Source organism: Juglans microcarpa x Juglans regia, chromosome 3S (assembly GCF_004785595.1).
Source record: "Juglans microcarpa x Juglans regia isolate MS1-56 chromosome 3S, Jm3101_v1.0, whole genome shotgun sequence".
NCBI lineage: Eukaryota > Viridiplantae > Streptophyta > Magnoliopsida > Fagales > Juglandaceae > Juglans > Juglans microcarpa x Juglans regia.
The window spans coordinates 22,863,549-22,883,971 of record NC_054599.1 but is presented as its reverse complement, the minus strand read 5'-3'; the positions used below and the strand labels follow the sequence as shown (position 1 = coordinate 22,883,971).

Below are 20,423 nucleotides of genomic sequence, written 5' to 3'. Positions count from 1 at the left end.
TTATTTCTTACGTTTAACCAAACGAAGCCTCTGGAAGATACAAAGACATATCATATCAACTAATGAATAAAATTTTAATTTTTTCAATAACTTCAAGAAGTCCATGGCAGCAGTGTATTGAAATACAAAACTTGCAAGTGGTAAAATTCTAAATATCATTAGATTTTGAGGAGCTAAATCATAAAAAAAGGTATACTATAATAATTTACATAAATATTATTATTCATCTTTAGCTAATAAAACTTTTTTCATCACAAGTTACATTATTATATGACACATCTTAATTCGTTGTTATTAAAGTAATTAACATATGAAATTACTTAAAATATATTATACTAATAATTAAAGATAATAAGACTTAGGGTTGGTTTGGATTTAAAGATTATATGAAATGGTATTAGATGAAAGATAAAAGTTTAAAATATTTTTTTAATATTATTATCGTTTTGTCATTTAAAAAAGTTGAATTGAAATTTGAAAATGTTGAATTGTTTATTATATTTTGTGTGAAAATTTGAAAAAGTTATAATGATGAGATGAGATGAGATGAAATGAAATACTTTCTGAATCCAAACAGGGCATTAGGATAAAACGTTGCTATATTATTTATATTATCAATATGGACCTTTCATACTCAATTATATATGTACGATATATAATCCATTTCGCATGGGTAACTTTAAATAGCAAAATAATTCATACTTATACATGTTAAGTGACACATGTTATTGCCATCAAGGTGGTAGCCCAATTGGTACGAGTTAGTATTCCATAGCCTTGAGGTAAGGAGTTTGAGCTCGGCATAAGTCGAAACTGTTTGCAGGAGTAGTGCTTAACCAAGAGTCTATGCGATGGGTGTTGGACTGGTTGACATATTGGTGGTGCTGTGGCGATGGGCTTGCCCATTCGGTAATAACTATGACTCAAACTGGACATTTCACAGCAGAAAGAGGCTCATATGGTCATGCCTAGAGAGAGTAACTACGTTGATCGCCCCCACCTCCCCTTATGAAGGGGAAAAAAAAAAAGTGACACATGTTATTATATATAAAATCACTTAACGTGCCAGTGTGTCTAAATAGCATTGGCCATGAGTCAAATTAAATTTTATCTTAGCTTAACACTCAACTAATTAACTAGTTGGAATGTCTTAGAAATAAATAAAATAAAATAGTCCCTGAGAATCAAAAGCTAGAATAGAAACCAGATGACAATAACAATTGAGTAATTATGTTAGTTTTATAAATCATTTTATAAAATATCTCTAATTTAAAATAAAAATCATATTAAAGATTTTGAAAAAGATTTTATATGTATTATTTCTCTTTATTTAATAAGGTTAATAAGCCTACAAAAATATAGTAAGAGATAGTAAGGGTAGCAAAGCACCATTATCCGTGTTAAAGATTACCAGACTTTTGTTATGTTATTTTCCTTATAATACGGTACGGTTTTGAATGAAGTCTGTTTGGATATAAAAATACTTTCTATTCATCTTATTTTATCTATTTCATCATTATAACTTTTTCAAATTTTCATACAAAATATATTAAACAATTTAATTTTTTCAAATTTTAAAATAATAATAATATTAAAAAATAATATTATAACAATATTTTATTTAACTCATTTAAAATCATATATTCTCATCTCACTATCTAAAAGAGCTTGAAATCTTCCAAAAGACTCAATGACCCAAACCTCATCATTGAGATGATTTTTAATATACATTCAAAATTGGCAAAAAGTTTTTGATATTACATTCAAAATAGAATTAAAAGAAAAAATCCCAATAAAAAATAGAGAATCATGATCATTAGCAGTCAACTATTTTTCTCTATTATTGAATAATAGCAAGTTAAAGATGTTTGAGTGGATTTTGAGGGTTTGAGATGTGTTTGTATGTATGAAATAGATTAAAATATGTTTTAACTTTTTTTTATGAAAAATTTAAAAAATAGTAAGTCTTATCAATAATTAGTTTGTTGTTGTAGTGATGGAATAATAATAAAAATCCCATCAATAAACAATGCTGAGTTAAGATGAAAAATTGAGACTTTTTCAAATATAGTTGTGTTTAGATTAAGAGTATATCCATCTGTACGAAACTATTTCAGATGATCTGAGATCACTTTAGTATCCAAACTGGCCACAATCATTTGGGTAGTGAAGCGTTCTAAAAATATTCTATTACTATTCATTATTTTATCATTACTATTCATATACTTTTCACTACTATTTAATATTTTATTATTATTTTTTTACTACTATTCACAAAATATCTGAGATTACCTCACTACCCAAACACAAAATCTTGTTTCTTTAGTACATGTCCACCATTTTGCTTCAGAGTGGAAACACAGTTGTATAGCTTTCTCTCGATAAACTCCTAAACAAACAGATGTTGATACTACATAGTTTGTTCTCATCCTTAAGAGACTAGGGAGCACGATGATGAATTTTATAAATCCTGGTGATAATGTCATATCACTAACATTAGTATCAGCCTCAAATAACAGGCAAATTTTCCATGGAATTTGGCTCTTACAATAATCAAGTGTAAATTATCCATTCGAAGTCCCTGGCCTTGGCTCCACCTTTCAAGGCTTGTACTTTCAAGTTTACGTAACTGCCCGGAGCTCTCCGGTGAGGAGGGCAAATTTCCGGTGCTGTGACAAGATGGAAGGGACTCTAACAGCTTCTATTCTTGATGCCAAGTCATTACTACTGGATGTTATGTCTTGCTTAACCGCATTGAGTATTGTCTGCAGGATTTGCAGGGGATCCCCATGGCTGACAATCAAGACTGCACATCTGCAGAGCAAGAACATTGTTAAATTATTGAGTAATGATACATATAATATTTTTTACAATTTTACAGCTTTGTTTTAAATAGAGGACGGTTATTTAAAACTTGAAATTCAAATAAAAACTTTTTTAGTATTTTGATGAGGTGGCACTATCACATTAGTTAGCTGTAAAATAGTTATATGCACATCAGGAGCACTTACTCTTCTTTCCTGGTAAGAACATTAGTAAGACAAACACTGAAAGCTGAGGCTTAAGTGAATTCATTTGTTCTCTTAGTTCGCAATTAAAGCCAAACTTTGTTGTGATCTTGTCTAGATGAGGCCAATATGTGTAAAAAATACAATTATTTCGAAAAAGGGCTTCTTGGGTGCTAGTTATTAGCTTCATTTCTTGTAACGCCCAAATAAAAGACCCAAGTCACATGGCTTATACTCTAAAAGGATTAGTCAATGATATAATTGGAGTCCCATTAAAACATTATAAAAAGCAAGAACTTTTCCTTCTAAGTAATGTGGGATCTCATACACCACCTACCCTTATCACTTATTAGAATGGGGTATCACAATCTCCCTCCTTATATTCCCCACATCCTCATCAGGCCAGTCCATCGTAGGTGGCACGACTCAAGTCCTACATTTCTAGTTGGGATAGTCTCTAATACCATTTTTTGATTTGTGCTTGTCATCCTTGCGCAAGGGCCAAGCTAATCTTCTCTATATCGTTCCACTTTTATCGGATGTTCCCGAAGCCACATAGACTATACTTCAAAATGATTAGTCAATGATACAATTGGAATTCCATTGGAATTTTATAAAGAGCAATAACTTCTCATTCTCAAGCAATATGGGATCTCATGTTTCACCTACCCTTATCACTTATCAGAATGGGGTATCACAATATCATTAACTAGTCTTTTTGGAGTATAGACCATGTGACTTAGGCCTTCCATTGGAGCATTACCAATGATGTTAGAGCCTATTCCAGCCTGAAATGTGGGATGAACTGTGCCACCTACAACAGACTGGCCCGACGAGGATGTCGGGATAAAATGGGAGATTGCGATACCCCCATTTTGATAAGTGATAAAAGTATATGGTGTATGGGATCCCACATTGTTTGGAAATGAAAAGTTCTTGTTCTTTATAATGTTCCAATTGAGCTCCGATTGTATTATTAACTAGTTCTTTTGGAGTTTAGGCCATGTGGCTTAGACCCTCTATTGGGACGTCACATTTCTATTAGTTTGTGGTTTGCCAATTTGTTGGTTGATTTGCTATACACATGGCACTATGAGTTTTATTCCAAAATCTCTGGAACAATCCTAGCCTACTTCTAGCAAGTAGCCCCCAAGAGAGGCACGGCTTCCAGCACATAGGATGCTAGTAGAATTATTTATCTTGGCAAGTATGATGTTAGGACTGTTATTGACAGTATACTAAGATCGTTGAACAGTGAAACATGAAAATCATGAGACAACGAAAAGATGGATTGATATAGTATTTACCCATCCAATTCCGATTCCATTGCTTCCATAGCATTTGTAAGTCTAGAAGCAACATCATCAACACTTTCTCCACCTTCTGGCCGCATGAATGGATCTTTTTCATCAAGAGCCCATGCCTCTGAATACTGTCAGTAAAAGCAAACAGAGGGTTGAGAAATTGTTAGTTGCAGTTTTATATAAACGCCAGAACTAAAATCATTCAACTTGCCATCCTCAACTCTGGCACCTCCCTCAAAAGCTATATTAAGCATTGCCAACTATCACTTACTTTATCATGTGACTGCAGTTCAAATGAAGGACCAAAGAAGCGTTCTCGAAGATCTTCCATTGCCTGTCCACCAAAATCTATAGTCAGCATAAATAAAAATAAAAGGGATTGAGTGTGAGAGCTTGTTACATTTTGTTGAGCTAATTGGTGGGTGATTAGAGTCTGAAAAAGAAAAATCTCAAAGAACTCTTTTCATATATCCTGCAAGCAATGCCCTTGGGCAACATCATCTTGAAGATATCATGAGTAAATTTTCATTATATCATTTGTTCGTATGCTCAACAAATACTAAGCTAACATCAATATCTTGCATCCATACGAGGGTGGAATAGTCTACCTTACATCGAGGACCTTCAAACGGAAGATTCAACATAGAGGCAACAACCTTAGCAGTGTGTGTTGTTCTTGAAAATGGAGAGTAAAAAATGCGGACATTTTCCAGTGGTATGCTATTTTCCTTTAGTGCCTGCAATATCCAAATACTATAGGTTTTTCAGCATGCTACATCAACAATGGCCAAATTGTGAAGGTTAACGAAGTAATCCTACTATGCCACCAATAGGTTATTCCAGAAGCAATTCATATACTTCTAATTATTACTCGTCCATCTGAACAAGCTCACAACACTAACCAAAATCTTGTATCCCTAGCAAATCAAATTTAAAATTGTTGAACTGGACATCGACCTGATTGAGTAGCTAAATCTTACAATAATCATTCATACGCGAGTATCATAGGATAAGGAAGATTAGTAAAACGGAAATGAACTATTTCAACAATATATTTACCATCCAGAAAGTGGAAAATAAGAGTCATTGAAAATACACTAAAAGACATTCATTCCCACATCAGCAACCGAACAAAAATAACAAAGTTACTGGACAGACACTGCAGAAATATTGGATGAAACACGAAGTAGAGCATGAAATGGACTAAAGATAGAATTAAGACAGGAAATCATGGATTACAAACAACTACCTTTAGAAATGACTTTCCAGCCAACTCTGCTTGCTTAACACCATTCGATGCAAGCTGAAATTCAGCACTCGTACCATTTTCCTGTTAGGATGCTAGCCACAGGTTAGTAACTTGAAGTGAACTCACAATTCTGAGAATGGAAGTAATTTCTAAGATCAAAGAACCTCGCTGGCAAACAATTAACTAACCCTTAATTCTAACTGAATGGAGTGATGTCTGTCCAGGTTATCTCTTATAATTAATTTTTTGTTTTATTTATAGAAAAGGAAGATTAACACTTGAAAACAAAATTTCTCAAAAAACCCAGTTAAGCAAATACCAATCAAATTCGAATAGCTATTTGGATTCCCCAATACATGTGCATGGCCATCTCTAAAAAACACAAATCATTGCAATACTAATCTAAGAACCAAATCTGCAAATGTTTGTAATACAAAAAGGGCAAAAAGAAGAAGAGAAAAATCGAAAGAGACCAACCATGGAGGAGACAATAAGACCCCTCTCGTTTGGAATGCTCTTGCCGTGCCTCAGAACCCAGTATCTGTTGCGCATGCTCGACGTCGTCTCCATGTCCAAATACTCGGCGCTCTCTCTCAGTCTCTCTCTCTCTCTGCGCCAACCCTGCGGCCTGCCCTGCCTTAAAAGTCTTTCGATCTTCAATTATTCACAACTCACCATTATAATTTTTTTAAATTTTAACATAAAATATAATAAATAATTTAATTTTTTTAAATTTTAAAATAATAATAATATTAAAAAATAATATTTTATCATCTCAACTCAACTCAACTCAACTCACTTCAACATCTAAACACAGTCTAACTCTATCATTTCAGACTTTGAATCTCATTTTCTGAATTTATGACGTGGCAATATATTAGTGGCTTTGAGAGGGTACCGACGTACCGTAATAAAGTCACTGCAGAAAAACCCATTTCTGCATCGACCCCTCTACGGTTGGATCCGAGGTTCTGAGAGAGAGCTCAGAATCATTTTTACTTTGCACAAGAAAGCTGAAATCACTCACTTGGAACAGATTCCGCGGCCATGGCTCTCAATCTTCGCCAAAAGCAGACAGGTATCGAAAATTATTCGTATTTCCATTTTGTTTCTCTGATTTTTAGCTTAATTTTCACCTGATTTCATCCGCTATTTCTGATAGCTTAGGATATGAAAAGAAGCCGAAAGGGAGAACTTCTTTATTATTATTATTCAATTCTAGTCTGAAATTGCTGGTTAAAAATGGTACTTCCATGATTAAACTATAACCCTTGTCGCATAGGTGTAAAATTTAGTATGTATATGTCATTGAATTTCGATTCCTGTGACTTTGTGTTTTGTGTTTTCAGAATGCATTGCTCGAATGCTGAATCTGAACCAACCCGTGAACGCAACGGGTACAGCAAATGAAGACGTTTACAAGATCTTAATCTATGATAAGTTTTGCCAGAACATTCTCTCCCCATTGATCCACGTCAAGGACCTTCGAAAACACGGTGTCACTCTCTACTTTCTAATTGAGAAGGATCGGAAGCCTGTCCATGGCGTGCCCGCTGTGTATTTTGTCCAACCCAATCAAGCCAACATTCAGCGGATCGTTGTTGACGCGTCCCGGTCACTCTATGATAGTTTCCACATCAATTCCTCTTCCTCTATTCCCCGCCCGCTACTTGAAGATCTTGCATCGGGGACTTTGAATTCAGATTCGATTAATCGGATTTCAAAGGTGCATGATCAGTATTTGGAGTTTGTGACATTGGAGGATAGCTTGTTTTCGTTGGCCCAGAAGTCCAGTTATGTGCAATTGAATGATCCCTCGGCTGGAGATCGTGAGATTGAGGAGATAGTGGAGAGGATTGTTACTGGGTTATTCTGTGTCTTGGCTACACTATCTGTGGTCCCAATAATTAGATGCCCACGGGGTGGGCCAGCTGAGATGGTTGCTTCTGCATTGGATCAGAGATTGAGAGACCATTTGTTGTCGAAGAGCAATTTGTTTACAGAAGGTGGGAGTTTCATGAGCTCTTTCCAGCGGCCCATTTTGTGTATATTTGATAGGAATTTTGAATTGTCAGTTGGGATACAACATGATTTTAGGTACCGGCCTCTTGTTCATGACATTCTTGGATTGAGGCTCAATAGGTTGAGTGTGCAAGGTGAAAAGGGTGGGATGAGGTCGTATGAGTTGGATAGCTCAGACCCCTTTTGGGTGGAAAATGGGTCATTGGAGTTTCCTGAAGTTGCGGTGGAGATCGAGTCGCAATTGAATAAGTATAAGAAGGATGTTGATGAGGTGAATAAAAGGACCGGTGGGACTGATGGGGCTGAGTTTGATGGGACAGACTTAATGGGCAACACAAAGCATTTGATGAATGCAGTGAGCTCACTGCCTGAGTTGACAGAGAGGAAGCAGGTTATAGATAAGCACACCAATATTGCGACTGTTTTGTTGGGTGAGATCAAGGAGAGGTCTCTTGATTCTTATGCGAAAAAGGAGAATGACATGCTGATCAGGGGAAGCATTGATCGGAATGAGCTCCTTGGTGTGCTCAGAGGGAAAGGGACAAATATAGATAAGCTGCGGTTCGCTATCATGTATCTGATCTCTTCAGAAAGCATTAATCAGTCAGATGTGGAATCAGTGGAAGCTGCACTCAAAGAGTCTGAGGTTGATACCAGTGCATTTCAGTATGTGAAAAAGCTGAAGTCGTTGAATGCCTCAGTGGCATCAGCAAATTCAGCCAGTAGAAATAACATTGTTGACTGGGCCGAGAAATTCTATGCTGTGACAGCAGGTGTGAAGAATCTGTTATCAAGTGATAGGCAACTGGCATTGACAAGGACAGTGGAGCTCTTGATGGAAGGGAAGCCGAACCCTGAAATTGATAGTTACCTTGTATTTGATCCTCGTGCTCCGAAGTCAAATTCCAGTGGCAATCATTTGAGAGGACCTTTTAAGGAAGCAATTGTGTTCATGATTGGTGGCGGTAATTATGTTGAGTATGGGAGCTTGCAAGAGCTTGCACAGCGTCAGCAGCCTGTCAAACATGTTATATATGGAGCAACAGAAATTCTCACGGGTGTGGAGTTTGTTGAGCAGCTTACACAGTTGGGACATAAGATGGGATTCGGAAGTACTGCTACTGCTTCAGTTAGTTGATATGTATGTGTTGTAACTGCTGTTTGAATATTGTTGTCTGGCACTTTATACATGGCAGAGGAGGCAGTGTGGGAAGTTAGGGACATGATATGGCCAATTGAATATAGATTTGAATATCGAATTCATGTGGCTTTTGATCTTTCATAAATTCATCATAATGAGTAGATTTTCACAATTGAAAAGCCTTGTGTGTGTGACAGTTCTCAGTTTCTGCATGCTGTTGCCTGCTGTGCTTGAAAACTAAACTTTTGACAATCCTATGTTAATTCATTCCATGAATTAAGATGAGCGCTACCTTATTGTGGATTAACATTTGCCAGTGCAAGTTATATTCACTGTATAATTTGAATTTGTTTGGAAGAATTGCTTCTCTATCTGCAGCTTTATAAATTGAAAATTTGTGAATGGTTGGTTCTTTCTATTGGTCAGTACTTGAATGTAATTTGACTAGACCTTATATAAATAGCCTGAACCAGTTGCTCGTATACAATGGACGCACGAATGTTCATGGGCTTCACTTAAGGCTTCACACTCAGTATCCTTCGAACACTACTCTATATAGGCTTCACACTATATCCTTCGTCCACTTTATTTTTTTCGCCAATTAATGGGGCTGCTCTGCTCCGATCAAAACCCCCATCAGTTTTACCTAAATTTAAAGGTCTAAAATGAGCTATAGATCTAAGAAGTTAATCTATCAGGTATTTAAAATTACCTAAAAATGTTGCATATACTAAATGCTAAAAGATTGATCACTTAAATAATACTCTAGAACTTGAATTTTCCTACCTGCCAAGGTACTAAGTCTAGGGCTTGTTTAGAAATAAATCTCATCCCATCTAGTTTCTAAGCATAATAAAAATACAAAATTTTAAAACTAATTATTACAATTTTTTCAAATTAATCAAACTATATTCTAACAATATTTTAACATTATAATATTTTTTATTCAATTTTTTTCCTCTCTCCTTTCCCAAAATTTAAAAAATACTCAACTCAAATTATCTCACTACTATTCACAAATTATCTTACTACTATTTATAAAATTCTCATCCCATCTCACTTTCTAAACCAGCGCTCAAACTTTTTGTTTTTATTGTTTTCATGGCCATCTCAACAAGATATTGATATTCGTTTTTAATTTTCTTGTCCAGATAGCTCGGCAGCCATGAGTAGCCCTCAGCCAGAGGTAAAAGGAGAAATTAAAGTTATATAAACCCACTTCGTAATATTCATTAATTACCTTTAATTGTTTAGGTTGTTATCACTTAACAATACTATATATATCTTCTCAGCAACCAGCTTAATTTGTACAAGGCGCAAAGGAAAGAAGAACGTCAAAAAATAAAAAATGTGGGCAGTTGTAGCAGGTGTAGTAGCAGTGATTGCCATAATACATAGTTTAAGGCAATGGAGAAACCCAAAGGCAATGGGGTCCTCCCTCCCGGTTCAATGGGCCTTCCTTTTATTGGAGAATCTCTTGAGTTGCTCGTTCGCAGTTACTCTCTCGACCTCCATCCTTTCATCAAAAAGAGAGTTCAAAGGTATATATATATATATATATATGAAAAATTCTCTCAGATTGCCGATCGAGTACTCTATAAGTCATGCAAGTAGTACGTACCATGCAATATGCATATATAGACGTTGATTCATTGATATATAATATACTTGTAAGAAAGGGGCACCCATAGTGGACACCCCTTCACCTTCTCTTTGTGGTTATGAAGTGGTTCTTAAACCACTTCATGAGACTTAATAACTGGCCATTAAGGGCCAGCTGGGGGTTACACTTAGAGGGGCTATTTACATAGCCCCTCTCCCCTTTGGAGTAAACTTGCATCCAAAACATGAAATCTCTCTCTCAAATGATTCTCTCTAGTTTCGGCATTTAGGCTGTGGAATATGTGGGTGTTGCTCTGGTATTGCCACATAGCACACTCCACCATCGATATAGGAGATTGTGAATGAACAACGACGATGACGAAAAATCTGTGGAACAACCGCATTAGATCCTAAATATTTATGATGAGGTAATATCGCTTCCGCTGAAGTACTTTGATCTAGTATTTCTAACATTGGTATCAGAGCTCATTGGTTGTTCTCGATCTATTTTTGTCGTGCTCGTAGCGATTTCTTTTACAGAATATTTTTTTTTTCTGTCATGTGAATTTTTTTTTATGCACGATGATTTGTAACCTTTGTTGCCGACGGGTTGATCGTTACGATGGAAGTCTCGCTGCATAGGCAGTGATTGCCACCCACGCAAAGCTAAGCGCAGAGCCTTGCACGCCCAAAGTGGTGCTGCGCAACCAGCAGTGTTACGCGACAAGCAACACCGTAGAAGGTGCTGCGTCACAAGCAGCACCGTGGGTACAACCTACTTGCAGCGTTCACCGCGTTGGTGCAATGATGCCACAGTACAGCGCTTGTAAAACGACTGAAAGTCAGTTTCAGCCATGGAGGATCACAGCCCATCGGCACAGTGCGACAAGCAGTGCAGGTGCAATGGTGCACCCTCTTCTGCGCTGAGCTGCGACACCAGGAAGATGAAAACCCCTGGCCGTGCGCAGAGCTAAGTTCCACTGCATGCAATGCCGCACACGAGGTCGGAACTGCTTACTGCGTCGAGCACTAGGCGGTGCTCCTGGCCTGTGCAGTTCCGCTGCTGCCTGTAGAGCATTTTGTTTTGCACCAGGCTGGTACTGAAGCGCTTTCGTGAAGCAGCTTACTCGGTGCAGCGCCGTGGTGCATGTCGGAGCAGAAAGATCTGTTGTGCGATCGGTGCGCCAATGCAGGTGCAGCGGCTCTGCTGTGCACAGAGTCAAGCACCAGGCTAGTGCAGCACGATTTGCTAGCCAGAGGTGCACGACGCATCTTGGTGGTGCGGCACGATGCTGCCCACCTGCACTGTGTACAGTGCGCACCAGGTGTTGCACGCACCAGTGAACTGAATGACACTGGCAGGGTGGGGCGACGCTGCCAGGAGGTTCGAAGTAGCCATTAATGGGTGCACGATGAGGATGGTGTCGGTTACAATTTTTTTTTTTTCCGTTACATGCACTGTAGGCTGTAACCGTTGAGGAAGATGATGAATAGTAACCGTAGGTTACATTTGAGGAACCACATGGATTGTTCTTCTATACGGACTTGGGCTATGGGCCTGTTTCATTTTTTGTTTTGGGTTGTAGACAGTAAAACAAATGGGTTGTTTATTATTAAATCAAGTTTTTCGGCCCGGCCCATGTATCTTTTTCCAACAAAACAAAAAATTTTTTTAGTTTGGGCCATTTTTTTAAATACTCCGGCCCGTATCACATCACGTTAAGGGTGTTTGTAGATTTGGGCCGTGAGCCCAGCAGGCACAGGCCTGCTTTGCAGTTGGGCGCCCAAGAAGGTGCGGCCCATTGGCTGTCTAAGAACAATTTTTTTTTTTGACAAAATACTTGGGTGGTGTTTTGAACCCAAGACCTCACACACAAGGGCTATAAGTTCAACCATTGGGCTAGAGCTTATTGTTAGTGTGTATGTTAATTTTAGTTATTTATTCAGCATGTTATTGTGGCATAAAATATTTTTTTTGAAATATTTTTGCATGTCATTATGGTTATTAAATACATACTTGCCATGATATTTTTTTTTGTCACATTTGTTTGGCATTTTATTTTACGTTATAAATTGCCTAGATTATTATTTTTGTGAATAATAATTATTTGAATGAAATGTAATGATTATTTTTTCATACATGTATTGTGATTGCATGTGATTGTGAGCTTAATTTATCACTTATATTGTTAGACTATTTTTTAGAATTGTTTTCAGTTTTTTAGAATGTGATAAATTAGAGGATTAAGTAGCCCGGGTTTGATTAGTCCATGCTTCTGATTGGCTCAAATGAATTTCTTCGATCAGAGAAGAAATTTTTTTTTTTTTATGTGACTAACTCGGTAGATTGCTTGTCCTAGTGGGAGTATGGTTGAGATTAATTTGGAATTAATCTCCTATACGATATAAATTTGCGCAAAAATTAAATTAGAAATTAATAATTAGACATTGAGGCGCAAGAGATGATTAGGAAGCTTAGCGAATTTTCGATCTTGCGACATGTATTAATTATTTTTGTTCTGACTTAGATTAACGCGACAAATTTCTTAAATGTGTGTGCAATTAGATGTGCATAGTTTAAGATAACCATGAAGAAAGCCTTGAGATTATTTATACGACTTAATCGTCGCATTAATCTCCTCCATGAGAAGTAATTGGAAACGAATAAAGATTATTATGAGTGTCAGATTGTCTTAGACCATCATTATTGTGGAACCTCTAAAAGGTTTAGAGTAAAATTGGAAGTGCACGTAGGACGCTTGCACTATAATTTTTTATGGAAGTTGATAGGATCAATTGTCAGATAGAGCTAAACCACTATTTTGCCTTTGAATCTTGTGGGTAATAACAGAAGTTGCGTGTTGTTTTTGTAACGCAAAGATTAATTACTCCTATATTTGAGGTTGAGCATATAATCTTGAAGCAACTTAGATTAACTCACAGATAAGTATATACCCTCTCTACTTGCTATTATGTTTGGCGAGTCAGGACATTAAAATTTGAGTGTGCAGGAGTATTGAGGACATTTTTAATTGGCACATTCATTTTTTAAAGTTTTTATCAATGCACCTCTATGTGGTACTAGCACTGGTAATCTTGCTCAAGTTTTATTTCTCTCTAGCGAGAACAAATAGGTTCTTGCAGATATATAAACTTTGGAGCACCCGTTGAGAGTAATAATACCAAGCACCTTGGAGTTTGCATGGTAACTGTGGCAAAAGTCTGAATAATTAGGTACGACTTAAATTAAGTCTAAAAATCATGCTCGTGGTTGCATTGATGCAAGACAAGTTTTAGGCTAAATTAATTTCTTACAAAATTTTTCTTTTCTCTCCTATTGTGGATTGGAGAATATGAAAAATATTGAGTATGCAAGAAATGAAGAAATATTGCTAGTTAGCGACTAAAACGTCACACACTGCATTTTTTGCACAAAGTGATATTTTTAGTGCTTTTAATGCGATAATAAAGAAGTCTATACCTAATTTGATTTAAGACTTATAGAGTGGTGTTAGTGAGAATTTCTAGAGGTTTAGAAGTTGGATGGTCACTCATTGACTGAGTGATATTATTTCTCGAGTGGGGAAATGATATATTAAAATATGCCATGAAGGCATAGGATGATGGGTGTGAAGCTTGAGAAATTGAAAATTTTTTCGCTAATGAGATCCCTCTCCTTGGTTTAGAAGAGTCAAAGAGAAAAGGCAATATGAGCATTTTCTATGTGAAAGTTCCTATACATGCACACTAAGGACTTAGATAATAAAAATATTGTTTCATCATATAAATGCGATCCAAAATTTGTTTTTAGGAAAATATATTTTTCAGTTAAAATATTTTCAAAATCGCAATCGTATGAGTTATATGATGAGAACAATTATTTCGCAGTTTATTGACTTGCTGAGAATGGTGTTATGGCGCAAAGCAGTTGTTACATCACACTTGGGTTGATGTAATATGGGGTTGCGGCCGTAATTCTTATTTGTCATCCTTAGATCGAGTTCATTCGCTTTTAAGAAAGGCTGAGTGATTATTTTGTGCAAACGTGAATTCTATTAAAAATCGAGAGGATCTAAGCTTGATCATTTTTTGGTTGAATCAAGTTAATTACTCGTATTTTCGGCGAGGGTGGGGAATTGTGGATTTTTTGTAACACTTATTTTTTGGAAAGAACGTTTTCATCACGTTTCATTCCACATTACCTTAACCAAAATATTTTCAAAATTCTTTTTATATAAGATAGTCGAAAATAGTGGGAGTAATTCAACAGCTAGTGGGAGTATACTTTTGAGTTAAAGTGTACCATTAGTGATAGTGACTCCCAAAAGTTATAGAATATAAGGATCCTCTTAAATAGCGTGGTAGCTTTATATTAATATTCTCTCGTCGTTTAGAGACTAGACGAAAATATTTGTAATATGGCTCCGCTAAAGGTATTGAATTCACATAGTAGGAATCCCAACATAGAATCTTAGATTCGCTTCACTTATATGATCCAACTTGGGATTATTGATCTAATTGACAAAGGTAAAGTGGAGTTGATAGAGGTATATATCCATCTCTTGGCACTAATTGAGTTGCATTTAGATAGTCATTGATCGCATATTCATTGAAACTTTTCTTGAAGGTGTTAAATAGCTGATTCTCATAGGAGAATTAGATGGTTAGCTTTTGTGATGTTTAGGCATGAAGTACTTTGAGTGCCTGATTATTGCTAGTACTATTTTGGTACATAAAGCGAATAAATGTTGTTGGTACTGTTTACATGCGACCTAAACAAACCATCTATTCAAAGATAACCAATGTACCTAGTCGTTTTTTTTTTTATTAAACGACTTATTGAATAAAATGGGGTTCTTTGAATGCTATTGAATATATTAGAAAAGTGTCATCATAAGAGATATTGCGAACTGGTTATCTTAGATAATTAATTGTCGCCAAAAAAGAGGTTTTCCATACTACGAGGTGATGGACATGGGTTTGTGAAAAGTAGCTCAGGCTTTATGTCTTGTGAGACTGTTTATAAGAAAAACAGTTTCTATGAGCACTTGTTCAAAATCTATAGACAATTAATGAGATGGAAAATACTAAAGAATCTAGTTTTGCCTATATTATTTGATGTTTCCATTATGGTTTGCTCATGGGAGTTAGAGGTTAAGTTTTTGTTAGAGGGTAAATATGACTTACTTGTTAAGTGAGTTTGTGATGCGATTGTCATTAAAAGTAATGATTAGACTATTATGATTGTCTTTGGGGGCAAAGGCCCTAATCGCTTTACCCTTAATGAAAAATAAATTATGGTTATCTCACATGCTTTTGTGAAACCTTGAAGTCGCAAATTAAGTTTGCTGAATAACATTTGTGGTCACCTTATAGATTCTTAAAAATCGCAGTTAGACTTGCTGACTAGAATCTACGGCTTATATTGTGAGTCTGACCTAAATGAGATTTGCGATGAGTCATCGCTGACTTCATGATTGTGCAAAGGGCTTTTACATGTAAAAGTTGAGTCTCTTGGTAGGAGCATGTTTTGGAAAGTTACTATACATTAGAATGCGCATGGAGAGAAATGGTCATTAAACACCACTTGAGAGATGTGGTTTAATAATTTGTTGTTGACCATGTGATTTCTCTGTACCTCACAGTATTGCTCGTCATGCACATGATATTGATATGTTCTATGATCATGTGGCGTGATTGGAAGCATTCTTTGGTATGCACACACATTCACCATAAATTTAGGAGTTATGGTGAAAAATGTATATTGACAGGCTTAGATCGGCTCACTCACACGAGCGATCGCCTTTGGCGCTACAAAGAGGTAGCGAGCAAAGATGAGACAATGTGTTACTCGGTACTTGTCCAGAGAGGGATAAGTTGGAAGACACAAAATATATGTTGCCTTAATGGGAGCTAAGATGAGGTCTAAGGATCGTGCATGGTTACCCACATACCATGTAGCCTGTGGTTTAGCCAGATGCGAGATCCTCTTTGGTGCTTTGGATAGCGAGCAAATGGAGGGACTCGGGTTAGGCGCTGAGATAGCGACTAGACTAAAATCTGTACGGTGAATTGAGAATAGATATAAGCTCTTTCTTTGGAAAGAGAACTCCACCGTAGCATGTATTTCATACTACATGTGCTTTTGCGACCAATAGTAGAGGTGAGTGAATGGTTCCCTGCTTCCTTACCGTGTGAGTCCTGTAGGTTATAATTGATGACCTTAATTTATTTATGCCCTTAAGAGACCTTTGACTATGTCACGAGGTTGATGTTTTAGTGTCTACTACTTTGGCATGTTATCTATGGCCATGAATGATGCGGTCTAAAGAGACATTGCTGGGAAAGCGACTAAACTAAAACTAAATGACATGAGCGCGAAGGGAAGACTATTTGGTAACACATCGATAATGGTGTGTACTCATTGCCGGCAAGTTATGTTGCTTCCTGGGAGTTGCAATATAGCTGTGAATACATAATGTTTTATAGAGATTGAGCATTGCTCTGAGTCATTTGGACTCGAGAGGGATTATGGATGCTTAGTTTGATGTGACCAAATGAGTCGGGGCATAACGAGACACTTTTTTTAGGGATGTTGCTATGCTGGTCTTCTCTAGGAGAGATTTGGTATAGTGCTCCCATTTTTCTTTTACAGATGTGCTCGATGGTCGCACGGCCTATTTGTCAGTATGAACAAGATTGAGAACATATTGAGGGATGCAGACCTGGGGTCTTGCCCACTATGTGTGAGTGAGAGATGTAAGAAAGGGGCACCCATAGTGGGCACCCCTTCACCTTCTCTTTGTGGTTATGAAGTGGTTCTTAAACCACTTCATGAGACTTAATAACTGGCCATTAAGGTCCAGCCGGGGGTTACACTTAGAGGGGCTATTTACATAGCCCCTCTCTCCTTTGGAGTAAACTTGCATCCAAAACATGAAATCTCTATCTCAAATGATTCTCTCTAGTTTCGGCATTTAGGCTGTGGAATATGTGGGTGTTGCTCTGGTATTGCCACGTAGCACACTCCACCATCGATATAGGAGATTGTGAATGAACAACGACGATGACGAAAAATCTGTAGAACAACCGCACTAGATCCTAAATATTTACGATGAGGTAATATCGCTTCCGCTGTGTAATTTGATCTAGTATTTCTAACAATACTTAATATATATAATTTCATGTGTTTAATTAATTCTGCATCAGATATGGCACCATATTTCGAACAAGTTTGGTAGGTAGGCCGGTTGTGGTGTCGACGGATCCGGAGTTCAACCATCTCATCGCAAGACAAGAAGGGAGGTTGGTTGAACAGTGGTACTTGGATTCATTTTCCAAGCTCATGAATATGGAAGGTGAAAATAAGATCAGTAAGCTTGGTCTCTTCCAGAAGCACTCAAGGAGCATTACTTCGAATCACTTTGGTGCTGACAGAATTAAGAAAAGTTTGCTTCCTCAAATTGAACAGTGTGTTAACAAAACCCTTAGAGAATGGTCACGTCAGCCTTCTGTCGAAGTGAAACGTGCGACTTCAGTCGTGAGTATTGTTAGGCTTCGTTTGGAATATGAAGTACTTTCAACTCATCTCAACTCATCATTATAATTTTTTTAAATTCTAACACAAAATATAATAAACAATTCAACTTTTTTAAATTCCAAAACAATAATAATATTAAAAAATAATATTCTAATAATATTTTATTATCTCAACTCAACTCAACTCACTTCAACATCCAAACTCACCCTAATGTTTAGAATTTTGATACATACAGTTATTTTTACGTACTTTTTGAGTGATGTGATTGAGTGCATTATTTAAGAATTTTTGTAATGTTTAATTTGTTAAAAAATTAAAGCTACTACTTAAAATCTAAGATTCTTTCTGTTGATGTATCTAAATATAATTAAAATCGTTCTTCCATCCGGGACGATATTATAATGCAGATGACATTTGATTTCTCTGCAAAGTATCTGTTTGGTTATGATGCTGAGAAATCTCCTGTGAATATGAGCGAGAAGTTATCCAATGCATCGAAAGCTTTGATGGCATTTCCTTTAAATATACCTGGTACTGCATACCGTAAGTGTTTGAAGGTACGTACGTGATCATGAAATTAAGAATTTATTTGAAAGGCCAGATTCAGAAATGTCATCATGTATTTCTTTTAATTTATAATTAATAGTTGGATTTCTATATATATATTGATCAGGATCGAGAAGAATTTCTGAACGTGCTGAGGAATATAACAGAAGAGAGGCTCGCTTCACCCGAGAAACATCGTAGTAGTACCGGAGATTTCCTTGATCAAGCCATAAATATTGAAGGGGATAATGATCAGAAATTATTTTCATCAGAACTCGTCGTTAATTTGCTTTTTGCGCTCTCATTTGTTAGCTTTGAATCGATTTCATCACCATTATCATTGACTATCGAGTTGCTTGCGGACCATCCTTCAGTTCTGCAAGAGTTGACGGTATATATATATATATATATATATATATATATATATATATATATATATATATATATATATATATATATATATATAATGAATTTTAAGCTGAATCCTGTTCTTAATTCATTTGATCGAAGTAGTACTTGAAATAAATACCTCATGATCATGATGTTTTTGTTTTAAATTAATAAATGGTTTATCAGGCAGAGCACGAGGCAATTCTCAAAAAGACGGAGAATCCAAATGCCATACTCACATGGGATGAATATAAGTCGATGACTTTCACCCATTATGTCAGTTGATCTGCAATATGCTCTCTCTTCCTGAATCCTGATATATTATAATTTCTACTTCTCTAATTATATAACGTTACATGATTTTGGTGTGTGGAAATTATGATTATCAACAGGTCATCAATGAAACTCTCAGGTTGGGATTTGTTGCTCCTGGTTTACTGCGAAAGGTAGTCAAAGATATTGAATACAAAGGTATAAATATTAATTGCTCCCAAATATATATATATATATATATATATATATATGATATATTGATTAAAGTGCTAATTAAATCTTAATTAACAGGATATACAATTTCGGTTGGTTGGACTGTTATACTTGCAAATCCTGCTCTTCATTTACAACCCGACACGTACAAGGATTCACTTGCATTCAATCCATGGCGTTGGAAGGTACGTGTTTGCTCTTTGATTGGCAACACATTTTATAATTTGAGAAATACTTGGTTCTGACTTTGGGTCTCGAGTATTTCAACAGATACCTTTTATATATATTTTACTTAGTGATTAAGTAGGTATTTTTTATTAACGTTGTTTTTTTTGAAGGATATAAAAAAAAATGTATGAAAAAAAGGCATTTAGTCTTGTCGGGCTTCGCTCTCGGTAGGTGTAGCACGACTCTTATGATATTCAATATCTTTATTGATGTTCGTAATCAGAATCCTACAGAGGTTTTTTTTTTTTTTTTTTGTAATTTTTTGTATGGAATCTGCAGGATATAGACCAAGATGTTATGTCCAAGAATTTCATGCCTTTTGGAGGAGGAATCAGAGTGTGTGCAGGGGCAGATTATAGTAAAGCTTTCATGGCTACCTTTCTGCACGTCATGGTCACCAAGTACAGGTACAATGCTCTCTTCTTTACGGTATTATACATTAGTTGTTTTATGAGGGAATAAAATTAAAAGATGTTTATGGGGTTTATTATAGGTGGAAGAAAGTCAAGGGAGGAGACATCGTTCGAAATCCTATTCTAGGATTTGTGGATGGCATCCATGTTCATGTCTCAGAGAAGCGTGATTAAAAGATCATGCTCTTATTTCCTGCATAATGTTATATAATTGAACACTCATCGAGATCAGAGGTTGCTATATATTTCACCCCAAAATAATTGGATGATGATCATCCAGGCGTAACTCCATATATATATATATATATATATATATATATATATATATTTCATGTACTTGCCGTTTCTCTCTTACATTAATTTCCTGTTTCTAATGTATTTGATGTGGGAGGAAACTTGTTATTACGATGTTGATGTGAGGAAACATGTTATGTTTTCCTAGTTGAATAAATTGTTCCTAGACTACTCTATTGATCTGCATTTCTGTGGCAGAA

The 20,423-nt window shown here is 36.2% G+C and overlaps 3 protein-coding genes and 1 non-coding gene across 6 annotated transcripts; 2 read left to right on the top strand and 2 right to left on the bottom strand.

Annotated features, from left to right (window-relative positions):
• Positions 1 to 2,459: 2,459 nt before the first annotated feature.
• LOC121257506 (metal-independent phosphoserine phosphatase-like) lies at positions 2,460 to 6,512 on the bottom strand. The gene is made up of 7 exons (XM_041158526.1): positions 6,385 to 6,512; positions 6,039 to 6,194; positions 5,562 to 5,642; positions 4,921 to 5,049; positions 4,584 to 4,646; positions 4,316 to 4,440; positions 2,460 to 2,814 (listed from the first exon to the last, which is right to left on the bottom strand). Exons 2-7 carry the CDS (start codon positions 6,129 to 6,131, stop codon positions 2,622 to 2,624), a joined length of 684 nt encoding a protein of 227 aa, XP_041014460.1. The 5' UTR covers positions 6,132 to 6,194; positions 6,385 to 6,512; the 3' UTR covers positions 2,460 to 2,621.
• LOC121258907 lies at positions 3,461 to 3,563 on the bottom strand. The gene has a single exon (XR_005939459.1). It is a non-coding gene; the product is annotated as a U6 spliceosomal RNA (small nuclear RNA).
• Positions 6,498 to 8,896, top strand: LOC121257505 (SEC1 family transport protein SLY1-like). Its single transcript, XM_041158525.1, has 2 exons — positions 6,498 to 6,639; positions 6,911 to 8,896. Exons 1-2 carry the CDS (start codon positions 6,609 to 6,611, stop codon positions 8,719 to 8,721), a joined length of 1,842 nt encoding a protein of 613 aa, XP_041014459.1. The 5' UTR covers positions 6,498 to 6,608; the 3' UTR covers positions 8,722 to 8,896.
• Positions 8,897 to 10,010: 1,114 nt separating this feature from the next.
• On the top strand, positions 10,011 to 20,399 carry LOC121257503 (cucurbitadienol 11-hydroxylase-like). Of its 3 annotated transcripts, none has more exons than XM_041158523.1 (9): positions 10,011 to 10,265; positions 17,536 to 17,866; positions 18,274 to 18,423; positions 18,540 to 18,803; positions 18,989 to 19,078; positions 19,195 to 19,273; positions 19,367 to 19,495; positions 19,796 to 19,923; positions 20,010 to 20,399. In XM_041158523.1, the coding sequence occupies exons 1-8, from the start codon at positions 10,132 to 10,134 to the stop codon at positions 19,873 to 19,875; spliced, it is 1,257 nt and encodes a 418-aa protein (XP_041014457.1). In that variant the 5' UTR covers positions 10,011 to 10,131; the 3' UTR covers positions 19,876 to 19,923; positions 20,010 to 20,399. The 3 variants fall into 3 exon arrangements, with proteins under 3 accessions (XP_041014457.1, XP_041014456.1, XP_041014455.1); XM_041158521.1 differs by having other exon boundaries at positions 10,013 to 10,265; positions 19,367 to 19,473; XM_041158522.1 differs by lacking the exon at positions 18,989 to 19,078 and having other exon boundaries at positions 10,012 to 10,265; positions 19,367 to 19,473.
• The last annotated feature ends 24 nt before the right edge of the window (positions 20,400 to 20,423 follow it).